This window comes from Phlebotomus argentipes, unplaced genomic scaffold (assembly GCF_947086385.1).
Source record: "Phlebotomus argentipes unplaced genomic scaffold, Phlebotomus argentipes genome assembly contig_5, whole genome shotgun sequence".
In the NCBI taxonomy this organism is placed as follows: domain Eukaryota; kingdom Metazoa; phylum Arthropoda; class Insecta; order Diptera; family Psychodidae; genus Phlebotomus; species Phlebotomus argentipes.
The window spans coordinates 5,997,895-6,015,631 of NW_026776165.1; the positions used below are offsets into that span (position 1 = coordinate 5,997,895).

The 17,737-nt window shown below is 37.1% G+C and overlaps 2 protein-coding genes across 2 annotated transcripts; one reads left to right on the plus strand and one right to left on the minus strand.

The window, feature by feature from the left end:
• Nucleotides 1-488: 488 nt before the first annotated feature.
• LOC132256163 (trypsin alpha-3-like) lies at nucleotides 489-2,473 on the minus strand. Its single transcript, XM_059752403.1, has 2 exons — nucleotides 1,390-2,473; nucleotides 489-1,332 (listed from the first exon to the last, which is right to left on the minus strand). The coding sequence occupies exons 1-2, from the start codon at nucleotides 1,439-1,441 to the stop codon at nucleotides 569-571; spliced, it is 816 nt and encodes a 271-aa protein (XP_059608386.1). The 5' UTR covers nucleotides 1,442-2,473; the 3' UTR covers nucleotides 489-568.
• A 2,349-nt stretch (nucleotides 2,474-4,822) lies between these two features.
• Nucleotides 4,823-15,951, plus strand: LOC132256162 (uncharacterized). Its single transcript, XM_059752402.1, has 2 exons — nucleotides 4,823-5,126; nucleotides 14,902-15,951. The coding sequence occupies exon 2, from the start codon at nucleotides 15,052-15,054 to the stop codon at nucleotides 15,928-15,930; it is 879 nt and encodes a 292-aa protein (XP_059608385.1). The 5' UTR covers nucleotides 4,823-5,126; nucleotides 14,902-15,051; the 3' UTR covers nucleotides 15,931-15,951.
• The last annotated feature ends 1,786 nt before the right edge of the window (nucleotides 15,952-17,737 follow it).

The following is a 17,737-nucleotide window of genomic DNA, read 5'->3' on the forward strand; positions in this document are numbered from 1 at the left end:
CCGGATTTGTGTGTGTGTGTGTTTGTGTGATGTTGAGAAGCACAATTTGCTGCTGTTGGGTTGTTGGATAAAAATTCGACTTAATTATTACAAATGCGGGTTTTACGCCGCACACAATCTGTTCACTCTTGGGTGGAATATGGCATTATCATCTGGTGAGATGACAGAGAGAAAGGGAGGGAATAAAGTGTGGTGTTTGTTGTGATAATCGCGAGATAAGATAGGGAATGGCTCTATATTAATATTCCGTAGCTTGACTCCATGGTCCGTGACTTTAATTAAGGAGTACGCAATCTGGCTAAGAGGGCTTTTACTTCCACATTGAAATATTGGTCTATTTTTATTAATCGACTACGCTTCTGTTCTCTCTCTCTCTATTTGTTTTGTTGGTGTTTCAATTAGAGAATTGTTTTTGAAAGAACAACGTTGACATCATTCCTGAATTGCTCTTTGGATAAAGGGTTGATCTTAATGTTTGAAAGTCCATATTATATTTGCACTTTTAATTTATTGTATTTGGGAATTGTAATAATTATAATTTGAGAGCCATTGTCAGTTGAATATGTGTTTAGAAGTGTCCAATGATCCAGTTGCGGTGGGATGAGATGCGATCGTAGACATCTGGGAAGCCACGAGCGCATGGAATGCCCCAGGAGACAACGCCAATGGCTGAGTTGCCAACGGCCAGAGGTCCGCCAGAGTCAGCAGTGCACACTCCTTGTCCCACAACTCCGCCAGCGCAGATCTTGTGGTCGAAGATCAAGTTTCCGTTGCCACCGATGTTGTTCCTGCAGTTGGCATTGGTGTGGGTTTGCACGTTGACGAACTGCAGATTGGCGGCCAGACTGCCAGGACTGGAGGTCAGACCCCATCCGGAAGCGACAGCTGTGACTCCACCGCCGACGAAGGCAGATCCCAATGGGATGGACTGAATGAGTTGGGTGAATCCGATGTTGTTGGTCGTCTGCACGACAGACACGTCGTTGGCGATTGTGTTAGCGTTGTACTGTGGATGATTGACGATTCTGGTCAGGCCAAAGGATGTGCCTCCAGTGGTTCTCGAGTGAGCGCCCAAGACGACAATGGTGCCACCAGTGGTTCTGCCAACTGTGCAGTGAGCAGCTGACACAATCCAGCGATTGTTGGCCAGAATTCCACCGCAGAAGTGAGCATTGGCGCTAGTCCTGAGGGAGACTTGGTAGGGAAACTGACCAGGGGAAGCAGTGCTTCCGCCAACGACAAAATTGTCAAAGTACTCAGTGATCCCGACTTCGTTCTGCAAGTCCTGGACGGCATTGATGAAGTCATGTGGACCGGGATAATCTGGAGTGACTAGAGAATATCCGAGATGAGACCCAGCTTTGAAAACTATGAAAGTTTTAAACTTACCACTTCCAAAGGCCACAGCGGCAAGTGTGGAGAGAACGAAGAACTTAATCATCTTGACTAGACTTCACACGAGTAGTTGACTACTGGTTAATGATGTCTCTGAGTGGTTTATCACCGTCTTTTATACATCTCAAGAGGTGTCGCCTTATCAATGGGAATTTCAGAGTAATGCCCATTCGCTTTGATTTTCACTGATAAAGTGTGCTTAAGTCTGGGAATTTTCTATTGGCTTTCAAAATCTGGGAATTTTTAATAGAATTTTCCCAATTTTTATCTTTAGGTCTTTCCATTTGCGATTTTTTTTCTTCTTCTTTCTTCTTTTTTCTTCTTAACAGGGACGAAGAGAGAGATCTTATCAATCTTCGACATTGAGGTATTGAGTCATGTTCATTTATCTTTTCTCTCTTCAATTGATTTGCCCCTCTCGAAAATTCCCAGGATAAACACTCTGTTTTTCCACTTTTTTCTGCTTCATTAAGGATTTTCTTTGAGGGGTGATTTGCATGATTTTTTTTTCGAGGCACTTTTAGATTGTATTAAAGAGATGGCTGATGAGGTTTCGCCGGTTTTTCAGTGGGGGCGGCATGAGAGAGGTGGTTTTTCTCTGTATATTTCCCAAGTGGTTTTGTGCAAAGAGGAATTTGATTAGGGGTTAAAATGAGGTATGAAGAGACGCAGATTGAGTTCAGAAGTTGATAATTAACATAATTTTTCACTTTTCTCTCATTGACCGGAAAGATGAGATGATGGTGTTGGAGTAAACTTTTTTTTCAATAAAGAGTGTTTCTTTTTTCTCTGTTGAGCTTTAAACCTGAGATTATTTTCATGGGGATTCGAAGGAGAAATATATGTACATTTATGGTTGCAAATTGAGAAACTTTTTACAAGTTCTTTCGTCACATTTTTTATGTATCTTCTTTGGTGTTGCCAATTTTTTTCTTTTTGGAATGAGTATCTGACATTGTGAATATCATGCAATGCTACACAAAATACACCCACAAATAACCATATAAAGTAAACTGAATGGAGTGACGTTGAATTAAAGGGTTGGAGAGGAGGAATTGAAAGCGTGGAAAACACGCAAAGCTGTATGAAAAGTTTCTCGATGAGGTATTTTCATATCAGTCTCTTTCTGAGGTATGAAAAGTTTAATGGAAAAACAGATAATTTGTGAATATTGAGATGAAAGCAAAACTACACTCATTACGTGAATTTTTCCTCATTATATTCATGGTAGAATTTAAATCCGTAAATGTCATTCAAATGCTCTGTCGCTATTGATTTCTTCATTTCCTATTCACACAAGAGTGATGATGAAAGGAAGGATGTAGAATTTGTCAGATTTTAGTGAAAGAGAAATATTTCATTTCCATGGATGAAATTGAGATGATTTGCAAGAGAGAGAGAGAGAGAAAAGATGAAAAGGAATCTTGATAAAGTAAATTATAGCTAAATTTGTAGTCAAACTTTTATTATGTATGTATTAATTATCAAGCTAATACAAAACATTTTCTATCTAAGAGTGAAATATGAATAAATATAAGTCTTTCAATTGCTGACGGTCATAGAATGAGTTAACGTGAGTTGAATAATATTAAAAATAATTGCAAATTATACGGTTTATGGTTGGTACTGTAATAAGACGTTATATTGTGCTTATCTCAAGTGTGATATGAGCAATAAAAAATCAATTTATTTGCATTAAGCTTACAATACTGAGCGAGCAAGAGAGAAAGAGAGAGAGAGAGAGGGAGATTGCTGTATTTTGTCACTGCACTGCGCGTGAATTTAAATGGATTTTCCTGTGTGTGACGTAAGGCATGGCCAAATCCGCGTGAGGAGTCATTACACTGGTAAAAAAAACCGTCAACTCAATTGTAGAATTGATTTCTGTTTCACTCACTCGTCGTCACGCACACAGAAATGCTTTGTGGTGGCTTTTGGAGTGTCTTACTTGCGACGAAGAAAATCAATGAATTCCTAAAGATATCCATGCGGTTGCTGAGTAGATGTGCGATGGTTGGTGGGAGCAATTTTGCTTTGAATTTGTGTGATGGTCCGAATTTAGTTTGCTTGTTTTTCTATTTGTTTAGCCAGAAGACAGCTATTTGACATATACAAGATAGTTTTGACATTTTCCTAACCACACTTTGCGTGACTTTGTGCATATATTTTCTTTATTTGCACTGACTCTATGGAATTGAAGACTGGATTGTGTGACATGAGACATCAAAGTCCATTGGTGAAGTGTGTGAGAGAGGGAGAATTATGATACACACTGTAAATTTCAAATAAGCATTATTATGGTATTGTGGGGCGAGTGTTTATTGACAAACGTCATCTTTTACACATTGCTGTGTGCAATGGTGTGTTGAGTTAGAGTATATAAGAGATGGATAGTATTGCTTATAGAAGTTGATACATTCAGTAGAGTGAATGTGTTTGTGTGTTTCTCTGTTGTGTGTGCTGAGGAAGAGAATAAAAATTATCGCGCGCGTGAATTTTTCATATGGGTGTTTGAGGTGGGTTAACAGTATGGGCGCGCGTTGCCTGACTTGAGTATGGTTGGCGTTGTGACTTTATTCCGTGGGGCCCACTCAGAGTGTTCGGGCGCGGTGGGGACACGAGCAGTTGCGTTTGAATTATTGGCTTTGAATCGTGTGTGCGCGGCTCTGTTATCACTACCGTTTTGTCCATCTTGTGATAACGCGAGGTGTGAAAAGACAGAAGTGGTTAGATTGTGGTTAGATTACAGTCGCTGCGTGGTAATCTCAAGAAAATCCACACAATTGTAGTGGAAATGTGAGAATAAATATCGCTGTGGATGGTCGAATAACAATAATAATTGAACCACTTGATGTAAACGACGAATGAGAAGAAAAGGATATTTCAGTGGGAAAATACGTGCGTGTGTTTTTTGTGAAAGGATTTATTGAAATTATTCATGTGAGAAATTTTTTTTCCTTATCGCCGACCTCCTTTTTGGATAAAAGTATCCATAGTCGGTTGTGTGGTCGAGAAAGAACAATTTATTTTTAGTTGGTTGAACGAAAGGAAAATAACAAATAATATTTTCTCGTGAGAGGGAAAGAAGACAAAAAACATTGTGCGTGGCTTTTCCTCAAATAAAATCGTTTTTTCCTGCTGCTGTTGTGTTTGTGTTGGTGTGTGTGTGTACACAGAAAAAAAGGGGGACCAAGCAAAATATAGTTTCATTCGCGAACCCTGACGAATTTCGAACAATATAAATATCTGTGATATTGATGCGAATTCCGTGCCTTTGAGGTGATCAGAAAGCTTACGGAGAATTTGAAATCAACATTGTGAGGAATTTTTCATCGAGACTTCTCAACGGTTGACGCCCAGACTTCCAGGGAATATTATTTTTGAGTTTGTGAGCCGCCGAAGAGAAGTGAAGAGAGAGAGAGAAGGAGAAGCGAAAAGCGAAGACAAAGTGCAAATGTAAATTGGTGTGTCTTTATAAAACCAACACACAAGGTGGGAAGGAATTGGAGACGAGGAGAATTTCGATGATAAAAAAGCACACAAACGCAAAAGCCAAGAAAGTTGGGGAGTGAATAAGTCCGATCAAGTGGAAGAAAACGTGCAAAGAGGAGACAAAGATAAAAAAAAACTAGTCATACTAGGTGGAATTTTGTTTTTTTTAATCTCTTGTGGCTCTTCAATCGCAGAGAGAAGAAGAAGTGTTGTGTCTGTGTGGGTTTTTGTATTTGTAGGTAAAGAAGTCAAATTGTGGTTTGACAGGGATTTTTTTTCTTCCAGGGAGAGAAATGTTGAAAATTCTTCATTTAGATTTGACACTATCGAATCAATATGAGATTTGTTTGCATGTCGAATCACAAATATTTTCATTGATGTGCGATAAGAATGTTGTTTTGCTGTTGGAAAAAGATGAGAGATAAGTTTTATAAGTATATTTTGAAAAATACTGAGTCAGATTGAAATGTTATTGAGAAGATGAAGGGAAAAAAAACGATGAAATTTGTATAGAGGAAAATACTTTTTTTTTAATGAATTTTCTTCACAAGTTTCAGTATTGACTTTGGCGCTGAATGTGTCATAAAAATCACCTTGGCGTATAGTGAAGAATTTTTCCTGGAAATTTATCCAATTGAGTTCAAACGTCAATATGAGAATTACTCATCTAATTTTCGCAATTCTCATTAGATGTTGGACAATTCGTGGAACTTTGAGACACGCACATTGAAGTGACTAATTGTATTGACAAAGTGTTTTCCTTTTCCTTGCTTTTGACCCTCGGCTTTATGTATCTTAGGGTAGCACAATTGTGTGGTTAGGAAAAGGCTGCTTTTCAAGGATGGGGAAAGAGAGATGTGCGCATAGAATGGTGTGATCGAATGCAATCGAATGAAGCAAGATATACTAGAGATTCCTTGCTTATGTATATTAAAAACAAATGTCATTAATATGCTGACTGAATTTTTTTTTCTTCTGCAAACATCTAAACAGACATAAAACTGTGTGTTCACCATTAGAATTCACATAATGATTCTATTTTGAGCAAATTATCAGAATAATCTTGTGTGTTTATTCACATTTGACATGGAGAGATAACAGCAAAAGATTTCTTCAGTGCGATGATGATGAGTGGTGTGTTGTGTAAATCATATGGATGATGGGGTGAAATCTGTTTGGTGTGGAGATTATTACCTGTATGATTTGTATTTTCGTGGTGATATACACCATGACATTTTGCTTTGAATAATATCCAGTGCCTGATAACATTCACTATAGAAAATCTATGAGGGAATTTTCATTGTCAGATTTTGCTGGAAATTATTCAGATGGAATGCGCGAGCGATGGTGAAAAGTGGAGTGTGGAATCACATGAGACGCGGAGCGAGGCGTGTGTTTTCGAGAGCTTCATATATATACATATATATATGAAATGCCCTGTGCGAGTTTAATTATCTTAATAGAGTCTCAAGAGCACTCATGGAGTTTATGTGTGTCTTTTGATGTGTAAATTTGCCACACAGCTTTTCCTTCACTCCAATGCACTGTGTCTTTGCGGAGTTAATCAATGCAATTCCAAACTCTTGCGTGGGGTTTCACTATATATGCAGCACACGATGGTGTTGTCACACTGTGTTAAATCTACACCATACTCTTTCTTGTATGTAATATCATCGAAAATGCCTGTATCGCGTTTGCTTGACTTGTCAATGTATGTTTTTGATGGGTGCAATTGAGAAAGAGAAGAGAGAGAGAGGGAGTCGTTTGCAGTGTGCAATTGTGCAATTGATTTTTCTTTTTATTCTTTTTCAATTGCATGTGGCACATATTTATTGCATTTTCTAAAAAACCCACCTTTTTGTGTTTTCACTCACACACTTTGATATCAAATTGATTTTTTTCTCTCTTTTCCTGTCCATTGCAGCAAACCTTCTCTCACATCAAATATCTGTCGATTTTGCAATAGACACGAGCTTGTTTTTTTTATTCTTCTACCTTTTATTCGTCTCCTCGTGGTAGATAAACCGCACTGGTAAATTGAATGTGAATGATGTGGGGAAAACGTGTTTTACACCTGGAAACATTCCACCACATATATATGTACATATAAAGAAGAAAAAAATAAGTATAATCGCAAGTGCACTTCACGAGTGCATAAATAATGCAATAAATCTGTGTTGATATTTAAACTACCTGTTTTTGGATATCATAAAGAGGGTGGGATTTTTTGTCGCTTAAGAGTCTTCGCAAGGTTGATTTTAATTGCAGAGGCAAGCGTTGAAGGAAGAGGGATTATGAGGATTTTGTGATTATACTGTTTTGACATGGTAATTCACGTGGTTGGAATTGAATTAAATTTTGGTGTTTGTGTTATACAGAGTGGATTGCTTATGGTGTGTGCGATTTTGTTGAGAGTAAATATCATATTTGTAGATTTGCTAGGTAGTTTTCAGTTGCATGTCAAGGTTCTCAATCAGTGAATATAGATCAAATCTATTCAGGAGTGTTTGTTTTTGCTGTGATAACTAGGAAGCTGTGATGGTCACAATTTTCTTAAAAAAAAAAGATTCTTATTGAGACACACAAACCGAGTCACATTGTCGCTGTAGTCTTAATATATGGAACTTGAGATGATATGCCGTGATGAGGAGAGCATTTTAAGTGAATAAGATCTTTGGGTAATGTTGAAATTTCAAGGAAAAACCAATTATCTTTAATACAATGTGATGTCATTCAATCATATCATGTGCAACAGAGGAAAATCTCCCTCTGCATCTTTTCTCCTTTGCCTACACTGATATACACAGCCTTCGTCATGTGTATATCTGTGGCTTGTGGACAGGCAATGGCGGTTGTGTACTTAAGTAAATTAGGCCACAAATGAAACCATTTATTTCCATCTAAATTGAAAATGCTTGAGGGTGATTAATTAGGGATACCAAGAGAGAAATGATGGAAAGATAGAATTCTCTTCTATGGCAGTGAAAATTGATAATTTCAACTTATGAATTTACATGAAGATTATTTTATATTATTCTTTCCTGATTTTTCAACATTTCTGAAAATATGAATTCCTTGAAGAATTTGCATAAGTGAGATGCAAATGATTTTATTTTCATGGTGTAAAATATGCACAATGTTTTCTCTGTTGCCACCTGCTTCGACAGTTTCTCTCGTTCATATATTCCACGTCATTCTGGATAATTTTTGCTTTTCAGAGGAACTCAGTGATATGAGAGAGACAGAAAAAATGCATGAAAATTATGTCAAATTAATGGGTTTGGAAGGACAAAACTCGTTTTGGGGACAATTATAGGCTGTAGGCTTTAAACAGTGTAATTTGAGAATATATTGGGAAATAATTTAAATTCCGTATTTTCCTCTCTTTCTCTCTACAGTTCATGACATGCGTCTTAATGCAGGCATAATTCCACTCTAATGCCAACGGATGCATAAAATTCATTGTCAAACTTTTGCGCCAAGCGACGTGTTTAACATGAATCTTAAGTATAGTGCGCCCAACACATGATGTGCATTTGCATTTGCATAAAGTTCTACTCCAGCTGTATAGTTGGGAAATTTCTAATGAGGCCCACAAGGAGACACGATAATAATTTTCTAAATTTATCCATGTTGCTCTTCACAGTTTATATTTAATACATGATGGCATTAATCTCTGTGTATTTCTTGGGAAAGTCGTGAAAAGGTGGGTTTTTTTTCTTGTATCTGAATTGTGTAGTGATTTTGGCATTTGCCTTGACTAATGTCTTGCCAGAGCAACAGTTTATCGTGCAGTCTATTTTTCATAAAACTTGAAGCAGTTTTTCTTTCTTCCGAGTCGTTTATGCCATGATACAGACTTTTCTACTCTTTTTCAATTCAATTTGGTCGAGTGAGATGGCATTTTCTGTCAAGAATACACTTTAAAATTCTTGAGTGTGTGCAAAAGAACACCTGCTTTTCGTGCTCCTCGTGGTGGAAGAATTTGATGTGATAAATCTACCTTTGAAGAAACAAGTCCACTCACTTTCAAACTGATCTTTATGTTTCCTTTTACTTGAATACTGTTGCTGTTCTTCTTCTGCTGTGTGTCTTTTTGCCCATCATTATGAGTGTTTTTTTTTGGGTGAAAAATGCAGGTGCGCACAAGAAGAGAGACGTTCCACTTCTTCCATGTTTGCACACTCTCCTCTTACCTTGTGAGTGTAATGCACTTTTGTGTGGTTGAACATTTTTCCATGGTCTCGTGGAATTTTTCGATCCACTTGAGTGGATTCGAAAGAGAGATATTCGATCTTACAGCTTTAAATGTGTCACTGCAGTGCTGTGATTTTCCAGACAGTTTCTCTGTTTCTCAGATATTATCGTATGTGTAATTTATTCAATGAGTGTCAAACGGTTGTTTCACAGTTCGATGAATCAGTGACGCATCTCACCTGTTTTCTCTCTCTCTCTCTCTTTATCCATTCGAATTCAACATGATGTTTTTCCATGGAAATATGCACTAAATATTCCATCTCGCGTACAAACTGGAAAATATGATGTAAAATGTTATTTTTGGCACAATTATTTATTCAATGCTTCATGGATATTTTTCATCATTGTCCACGCTTCTTTTTTCTCAGCTGTTTTTGTATGAAAAGATTGTGGTGAATCATCAAATTTGTGGTTGAATATTCTGTGTGTGAGTAAGTGTATTTGTTCTGAGAAGACGAGAAGAAGAGATTAACACTTAGCTGCATATTTGACCATTTTTCAACATTTCATATCCGGCTTGTCCGCAGGATGTCTTTGAATGTGTTATCGATGAAATATTGCGTTTTTCCTTGTCAATAACTTCTTACTTGAATTTATTATTGTTCTGAAAGTGTTATTTGCAATAATTTCCACGAAATATGATGGAATATTGCCCAGAGTCTCATGGATAAGACCGAAAAAAATCGATAAAACACGCAAGATATTTATAAATATTAATTGGGAAGTGTGCTATGAGTGAAAAATGCTCACTTAACTTTCACCTTCAGCACTGCAATTTGAAGGTTATGTAATGGTTCAAGGTCGTTGGAAGACTGCGTGCCAAAATAGGAGTTTGCACAATAAATTCCATCTTACTATAGTCAATTGGGAGGCATGATTTCAGTTTTTTTCTTTTATATTTCACTGGAGCGACGATATATTTATAGGTTTAGTGACGGGAATTTATTTCTCGTTGGCGGTGAAGATTTGATAAATTGAAAGAAATTATTTCATTGACAGTCCTTTTTAAAGAGTTCTTGTCAAGTGACTTTAATGTAAAATTGCGCCCAATAAAGTCAACCCTGGCGCACAATGATGACAATATATGGTCACATTTGGATGTTATGTATAGTTTTGGTGTATAAAGACGAAAAGTCATGTCTCCACACATTGCGAGATTCTCCGACCAAAGGATGTGCCAATCTTGTTCCATGAATTTAATTTAGAGTGTGAAGAGAGAACATCACCACCCCCTCAATCAAATGAATTTTATACTTTGTGTTCTCGTGCAATTCACTGTCACACAGTGTTCAGACGATACTTTGTTCATTTGTTCACAAATACACTCTTAAGAGTTTCTGCTAAACAATTTCCTCACATCATTTGTGACGCCTTGTGTATTAATCTTCTTCTTTTTTCGGACAAGAAAGAAAGAGAGAGAGATAGGGAGAAGACACTGAGAAAATATTCTTGAGCAAATAAATAAATAATACCCAACCAACATGGAGATAATTTTTCCATTAAATTCAGATAAATTTTCGCCTCACTCTTCATCCTCCATTTCATCTCTTCATCATGCCACATTTTAAAGTGAGTACACAACACCATGTGAAAAAGTCGTTTCATCCTCAATATTCTCATCAACTTGATTCCTTTTTGCACATTGAATGAAGCTCACCAACAGAGAGCCAAGAACCAACATTAGATATTTCCTTCCATCCAATCGCAATTTTCATCCCAGGCACGCTGCTGCTTGATGTTTTCAAAATATTTATTTTGCACAAGTATATAATTAATGTTGCACGACATTGAGGAATATGCTTTCGCCACTTGAGAAATTGGCTCAGAAATGATGAGAAATTTTGGTGGTTTACTAATTAAATATTGGCTTGGGTGAGATTTTTTTTTTGTGGTAAGAAGATCTCTTTTAGATATAGTAGAAAAAGAAGAGCGATGAAAGGTTGTGACAATGATTATTTTATTGTCTGCGTGTTGGATTTGATAGAGTAAAATTGAATATGGATTATGACATTGTGAAGTTCTTTTTCGGAGAAAACTGAGTTCAGTTGAATAATTAAGAGGGTGTTTCTTAATTAAATTTTCTACGAAATCTGTAAATTTTTTATCACTCTACACTAACAATTCTTTATTTCTCATGTATTTACTGCTTGCGTGGCTCGCTCTCTCTTTATATTGGCTCTGAGGATAAATTGGGGGGTGTATAAAAAATTTATGTGACTATCCTTGCCAATGTCAAAGTCAGAATTTTAATATAAAAGTAACGTATATACTACTTTTTTTACGGGCAAATATATCCTTTGTCATGTGTCCCTCTTGGGATAATAAATTATATTGCTCGCCTTACGTGACGGTTTTTCGTCCTCCAAAAGCACAGAGAGATTTGTTAGTGAATGTTGAGGGTGGAAAAATGGAGGTGAAAACACGTGAAATCGAAACTATAGTAATTATTTCCAATTGAAGTGTTTTTGTGGCATTAAAATTAGGCAAAGTGAAAGGAAGTTTTGAACATGAAAATAAACTAAATTAGATTTGTAATTGAATTTGAGAGAAAGTTGGGAAAATTTGTCATCATGCACACAATAAAGATAAAAAAAAATGATCATAAAATATAGTATTTCCTCAATGTCATCTATTACACAAGGCGGCATAATTTTTTTTCTCTCTCTTTTTCGCAAAATGAGACGATGCGTGGAGGAAGGATTTTACCATGTGAAATAAATCACAGTGAAGCTAATAGGAAAATTTGTATGAATGAATGAATGAAAAATTGAGAGAAAAATTGGATAGGAGAGGAATTTTCCGGGATATGTGTGCGTGTGTGTGGAAAGAATGTGTATATGAGCCTGTTGCGAATATCTCTGAGATGGAATAAATTTGCTTCATAAATCAATTTAACATCCACCCTTGATATAAGTTGTCCCCTTATTTTCTTTAGACATATGCTAAGAAATCACATTCAATTTCCTTCTACACTTCCGCATCATTTCACCATGAATGGCGTTGTGTTGAGAGAGAAATTTCCCATGAAGACAATTCATCTTGACAATTTTTTTTATTTCTTGAGAATTGTGGGGAGAGGAAAAATGGGGAAGAAGGATAAAAAAATCAGTACAAAATGACATTTATTCTCATGAAAAGTTGATATATAGAGAGTGATTTAAAACGGGGAAATAATTATTTAATTGCAATTTAATGTGGATTAATTACAATGGAACGTAAACAATTGTGTATGGAAATGTGTGTCAATTAACCGTGTGACACATTAATTAATCTCATTGACGGCGGTTTTGTGAGGTAAAGATACACAAGAGTGTGTCTATTTTCACCGTGAAAATGTTACCGAAATGACTTTGAGATGGTGCGCAAAGAGGGACAAATGAGATTACATGAAAAGTTTGTTTGCAGAGAAATTGCACAATCTATTGTCTTCATTAGCATAATCGTGTGGCTTTTTCAGTTTTACGTCTGATCTAATTAGATGGAAAATTGCACAATTCTGCGCTTGGGAAGAGATTGAGTAGATATATTCTTGATAAGATAAGACAAAAGGGCATGAATTTAGATCATAGCCTCAATGGGAGATTCCATGGTTTCGCGGTTTTTGTGGTGTTGGCGAGAGATAGAAAGAGAGAGAGAGTCTATCACAGCAATGAATAATATTGGAATTTATACAAATTGAAAGGGTATTGATTTAGAATATCTCGCGAGAGTGCCGTTTTTTTTTCTCGCAGAATATAAATTGATTCAATTTTCTCTCCGTCATTGAATATTTATTCAAATTTCATGCCTTTTTTTCCTATCAGAAACGGATTTGCCTGTATTTATTTTTTCATTCTTTCTTCTCTTGTGATGCGTTGTTTTTATTTGAAAATAAAGTTTTATTTTGGCATTGTTTACCGCCAATACGTAATCTATTGGAGTCGTCCCAACGCCACACGATGGATCTTGAATAATTTATATTCCCACTTTTGATTCGAGCGTGTCTGGGCTGTGGAATGAAAGAGGGACGTGTTGATGGAAAATACTATACACAAAAATATAAAATGGAGTTTTCCTCTCTGGATTTTGTTCCTTTGCATCTCACAAAATGTAAACAGATTTGTTATCTCTTCTTGTGTGTTGGGGTCATTTAGATGATTTTTCCTCTCATTGTGAGTTGATGGTGTGAATTCTTTATTGAAATGTAATTGAATGTTTCATCATCTGTGAAATTTGCTGAGTTTGATGAGTCTCTGAGAGAAAAAGGAGTGTGTTTAATGAGAGCTGATGAATTTTTCTTCTTTTTCATTTCGTTTGCTTCACAGTGAACTAATTTTCACTGTATTTTTTTCTTCTTCTTTTCGTTGATGATTCACAAATACAAGAAGAATTAAAAAAAAAATCACACTCGTATTGATTTGCAATTAAAGTGGGCGGAATTGGAATTGTGATTCTGAGGTGTGAAGATGTTGAATCAGCAGAAATTTCTCAAGGTTTTCTTCTTTCTGCGTTGAGACACAATAGATTGTTGTGTATTTTATTGTTTTTTACTTGCCGATTACCATCGGTGTCTTGTAATTACAACGTATCAATGTCGTTTCACTTGGGTGCATTTGTAGAGATTTTCTCTCTTTCCTTTCAATTGCACAAATTTTGTTTGACTTTTTTTCCTTTCTCTCTGCTTATATATATTTAGGTTTTAGTATTGCAATAGATAACCAATTGGGTGTAATTAATAGAATTCTCAATCGATTAGTCAACTTCGAGTGCAAACTAATCTTCTCATTACTTTTCCAATGTTCTTCTTTTCACATGATAGTTAAGAAGCGGGAAAATTTATTGGCAGCAATTAACGGAGAGGATGTTTCCTCTCTCTGGCACGAGAGAAAACTATCGAGGGAAAATGATCGGACTGAAGTTGAAATGAAGAGAGAGAGACGGAAAGAGTCAATATAAATCGATTATTATTTATTACACTATCACTTTCGACACATTCTCTACTCGTAGACAATTCATGTCTATTCATGACACTATTATTGCAAAAATGATGGTTGACAAATTTAAAGCTTTACTTCCCGGAAAGTTAGTGCCCAGAAGCCATTGTCTGGGAAAGTGTAGGGTGAATTTATCATGTTACATTTGAGTTGAAATGGCCATTAATTTGGCAAAAGTTTATCAGTTCTCGTATAGAATTTAACTAGAGTCAGAGACTCACCCTGACAATTACAAGTTTACCAATGCTACTCTACCGAGAGTAATGCTGCCCAATTATTGGGTTGGGTGAGAGTTTATATTTATTTGAATTTAATGAGAGTTTTTCCTAGATATTTTGGGAGAGTTTGGTAAATGACTTTTTATCAAATTAATTAACCCTTCGCACTGTGAAAGATGCCTGAATGTTTTTTTGTGTATGTTCTTATTCACCTTTCTTTTTGTGTGATGGGAAATTAATTTGCTGCGTGGGAGATAATTATGGAAGGATTTTCTTGGTGTGTCGTTTTTTTGCCTTCAAGACATTAAGAGTATTAAATCGATTTTACTCGTTTTTTTTTCTTCCTAAGCCCCTTTTTCGTGTCAACTTCCAGTATTCTGTTTATTGTGGATGATTTATAGGGGTGGAAAATTTTCAGGGGGTGGTAAATGAAGAATTTTCAACATTTTTTTCTTCTTCTCCAATTGTCTCCAAATGAGTTACAGAGAAAAAGTACGAGAGGGAAAAGTTTTATTTTCCTCTCCTTTTGCCATGATTTATGCACGTGACACAGATAAATATTTCAGTGATTCACGAGAGGGAGTGGAAAAAAAGGGATACACACGCAGACACGGGAGAAAATGAGTGAAAATAGATGACAGTGGAAAGAGAGAGAGAGAGTAAAAGACAATAGTAAATAAAAAAAAAGAACAGAAGGACAAATAGTGAGAATCAGAATGTATGAAGTGGCCCCAGTGGCTGGCAATAAAGTTGAAGCTGCTTGTGCTCTGAGAAGTCTCCAGCAGATCATGGGTCAGATATCGAGTAGTCATGGGAGTGGCGGGAAGAAGTCGTCCAAGTACAGGAGTTCTGCTGTGCCAAGTGGTGCCAGAATTAAGGATGACATCTACAGGGAACACCTGTACAACAAGGGCAAGGACAGTGTGAGGGTGAAGGAGATGTCCGGTCGCCCGGTGACGATTAGTGAGATGAATGCATACAATATTGAGAAGGATAAGGATAAACTGCCGGTGGATCAGGAAATACTCAGGAATTCAATGCAGCCAAATCACAGGGAGTTCTTCAGCGTTGGCGAGGGATATCACAAGACAGACAATTGCTACTACAAAACACCAGACGGTGGATATCACAAACTGCCACAGGACTCTTTTCACAAGACATCCGAAGGGTGTTATGTGAAGCTGGCCGATGGGAGCTTCAGGAGGTTGGATGAGGTGAAGGCGGTTGCCAAGGAGGCGGCAGGATCTGGTGACTCGTCGGTGAGCAGTCAGAGTCGCTATAAGAATCAGATGATGAGATTCCTGCGGAGATCCAAGAGTCACACGCCAGGGACAATCAAGGAGATGCAGAAGGAGAAGGCGGTGGCGCAGAATGTTAACACCACGGCGGGCAATCAGAACCGCCGCGTGATGGTGACAATGATGGACGGCGGATTGCCTGTGGTGGCAACCAGCAAGCAGCCCGACTACCATCGTCCGACGAAGGTGAAGGAGCGCAGTAAGGATGCCAAAGGCAAGGAGTTGAAGCACAAGGTAAAGATAAAGAGGAATTTGATATACATCTGCAGACATTTAATTAAGATGCAAAGAGGATAAGAGAGAGTCACAGCAGAAGTTGTTGGCAACATTTTTATAGATGAAAAATCACAGGAATTTGCCAAGATGTCATATCAAAATTATACTGAGTCTTGTGCTATGTTTATTAATCTTATTGATTAAAACATTGCGGTGACTAATGTGTCGAATTTGAGTAAATCAATAATAATGATATTAATGCAAGATGAACTTCTGAAGCAACCACTGCAAATGGGTCAAGTGTGAGGGACGACTTATACTCTATTAATTCATTAGTCCAATTGAGTGTAGAATTGGAATAAAAATTATACTTAGCCAGACATCCTTCGGCCAAAATCCATAGACTATCTCTTGATACTCCTTGATGTATTAGGGAGGGGTCATTGAGAGGATTTTTTTGCCTGAAATCCCTGAGGCGGCTTTTTGTTTGGTTGTCCTTTCAATTTGCCGTCTTAAGATGATTTTCTTATCCGGAGTTTTGTGTAATTGATAGGGTAATTGACAATGTAATGGGGACAAGGCTTGAGCTGAGGATAATCTTATATATCTCCATGTAATGAATGACGAATTAAGAGTGGAAAGAGTGAGAGAGAGAGAGAGAAAGCAAGTCTTTAAAGGGTTTAATTTTGCCTGAAAAATTTAAATTGGTGATTGATAGATGTCACTGTGACAGTTTTAGGGAGTTAATTTCCTTTTTCCACACGCCACAAAAACCTGCAATTATGGTTGAATTAACCATGTTTGCATAATGTGTGTGTGTGTGTGGGAAAATGTTTGATGGAAATCAATTGCAAAAGTGAATCTAACTGATGGTGTAGAAGACGTAATTTGAGAGATTGCTAAATGATATTTGCCTCACGCGAGAGATTCTGCGATACCATCAAAAGGCTCACAGAGAGACTCAGAAAAGTGTAATCATTTATCTTAGAGACTGAGCTTTTTTTCCCACCATTGCCAGTCAAAGCTTTCCATGTCATTCTCTCTCACTCACGCGTCTTCTTCTTCTTTTTTTTCTTTTGCCCTCGCCATTTATCTCTTTTTCATCGCGTCTGAAGGCGATACTGTGGCGTGATGTGTATGTTTGAGAGAGATTATCTCAAATACAGCAAATTCCTTGACGTGTGGGAGAAGGCGGGAAATTGGTGGTTTGTATGTGTGTAGTGTGCTTTTTGAATTGTTCCTTCCTCAATAGATGGAGTTGGGGGGCGCATGTGAGTGAAAATGAGAGAGAGAGAGTGAGAGAGAGAACAGAGTTGGGTAATTTGTTTGATGGGCAATCAGGCGAACGAGAAAGTAACCTTTTTATTGTTACTGATAATCCCGAGAACAGAAAAAAGGGGAATGAGTTGGGGAGTGAGACAGAAAGAGATATGTATACATGTAGGGGAGAATTAGGGCCATTTGTGGGTTGAAATTGCGAACAGAGATGGATCAAGATTTGCGCATGTAAATTTCAACTCTGATTAAATTTCCATTTGTATCGTCTTGAGAGTGTTTTGGGCAAATTTATGCTATTGACAGTGATAAGATGGGATTTTCTCCCACAGTCTTCTTCGCACATTTTGTCGCTTCTGTTAAGATGGTGGGAAAAGAAGAAGAATATTCTGTTGTCACGAAGCACTTTTTGGGCAATTGTTTAGGATTTTCATAGACGTACTTTCAGCAAGAATTGATTGTGTTCTTTATATAGTCGATGACACAAATGTGTGTATATATTCACTGGCCAAATTGAATTACTCACACTCGTCACGCCAGGCGTTTGACAATGTTTTCCACCCACAATAAATAAAAAATTATCATATGCCTCACATTCTATGGAGAACATGTA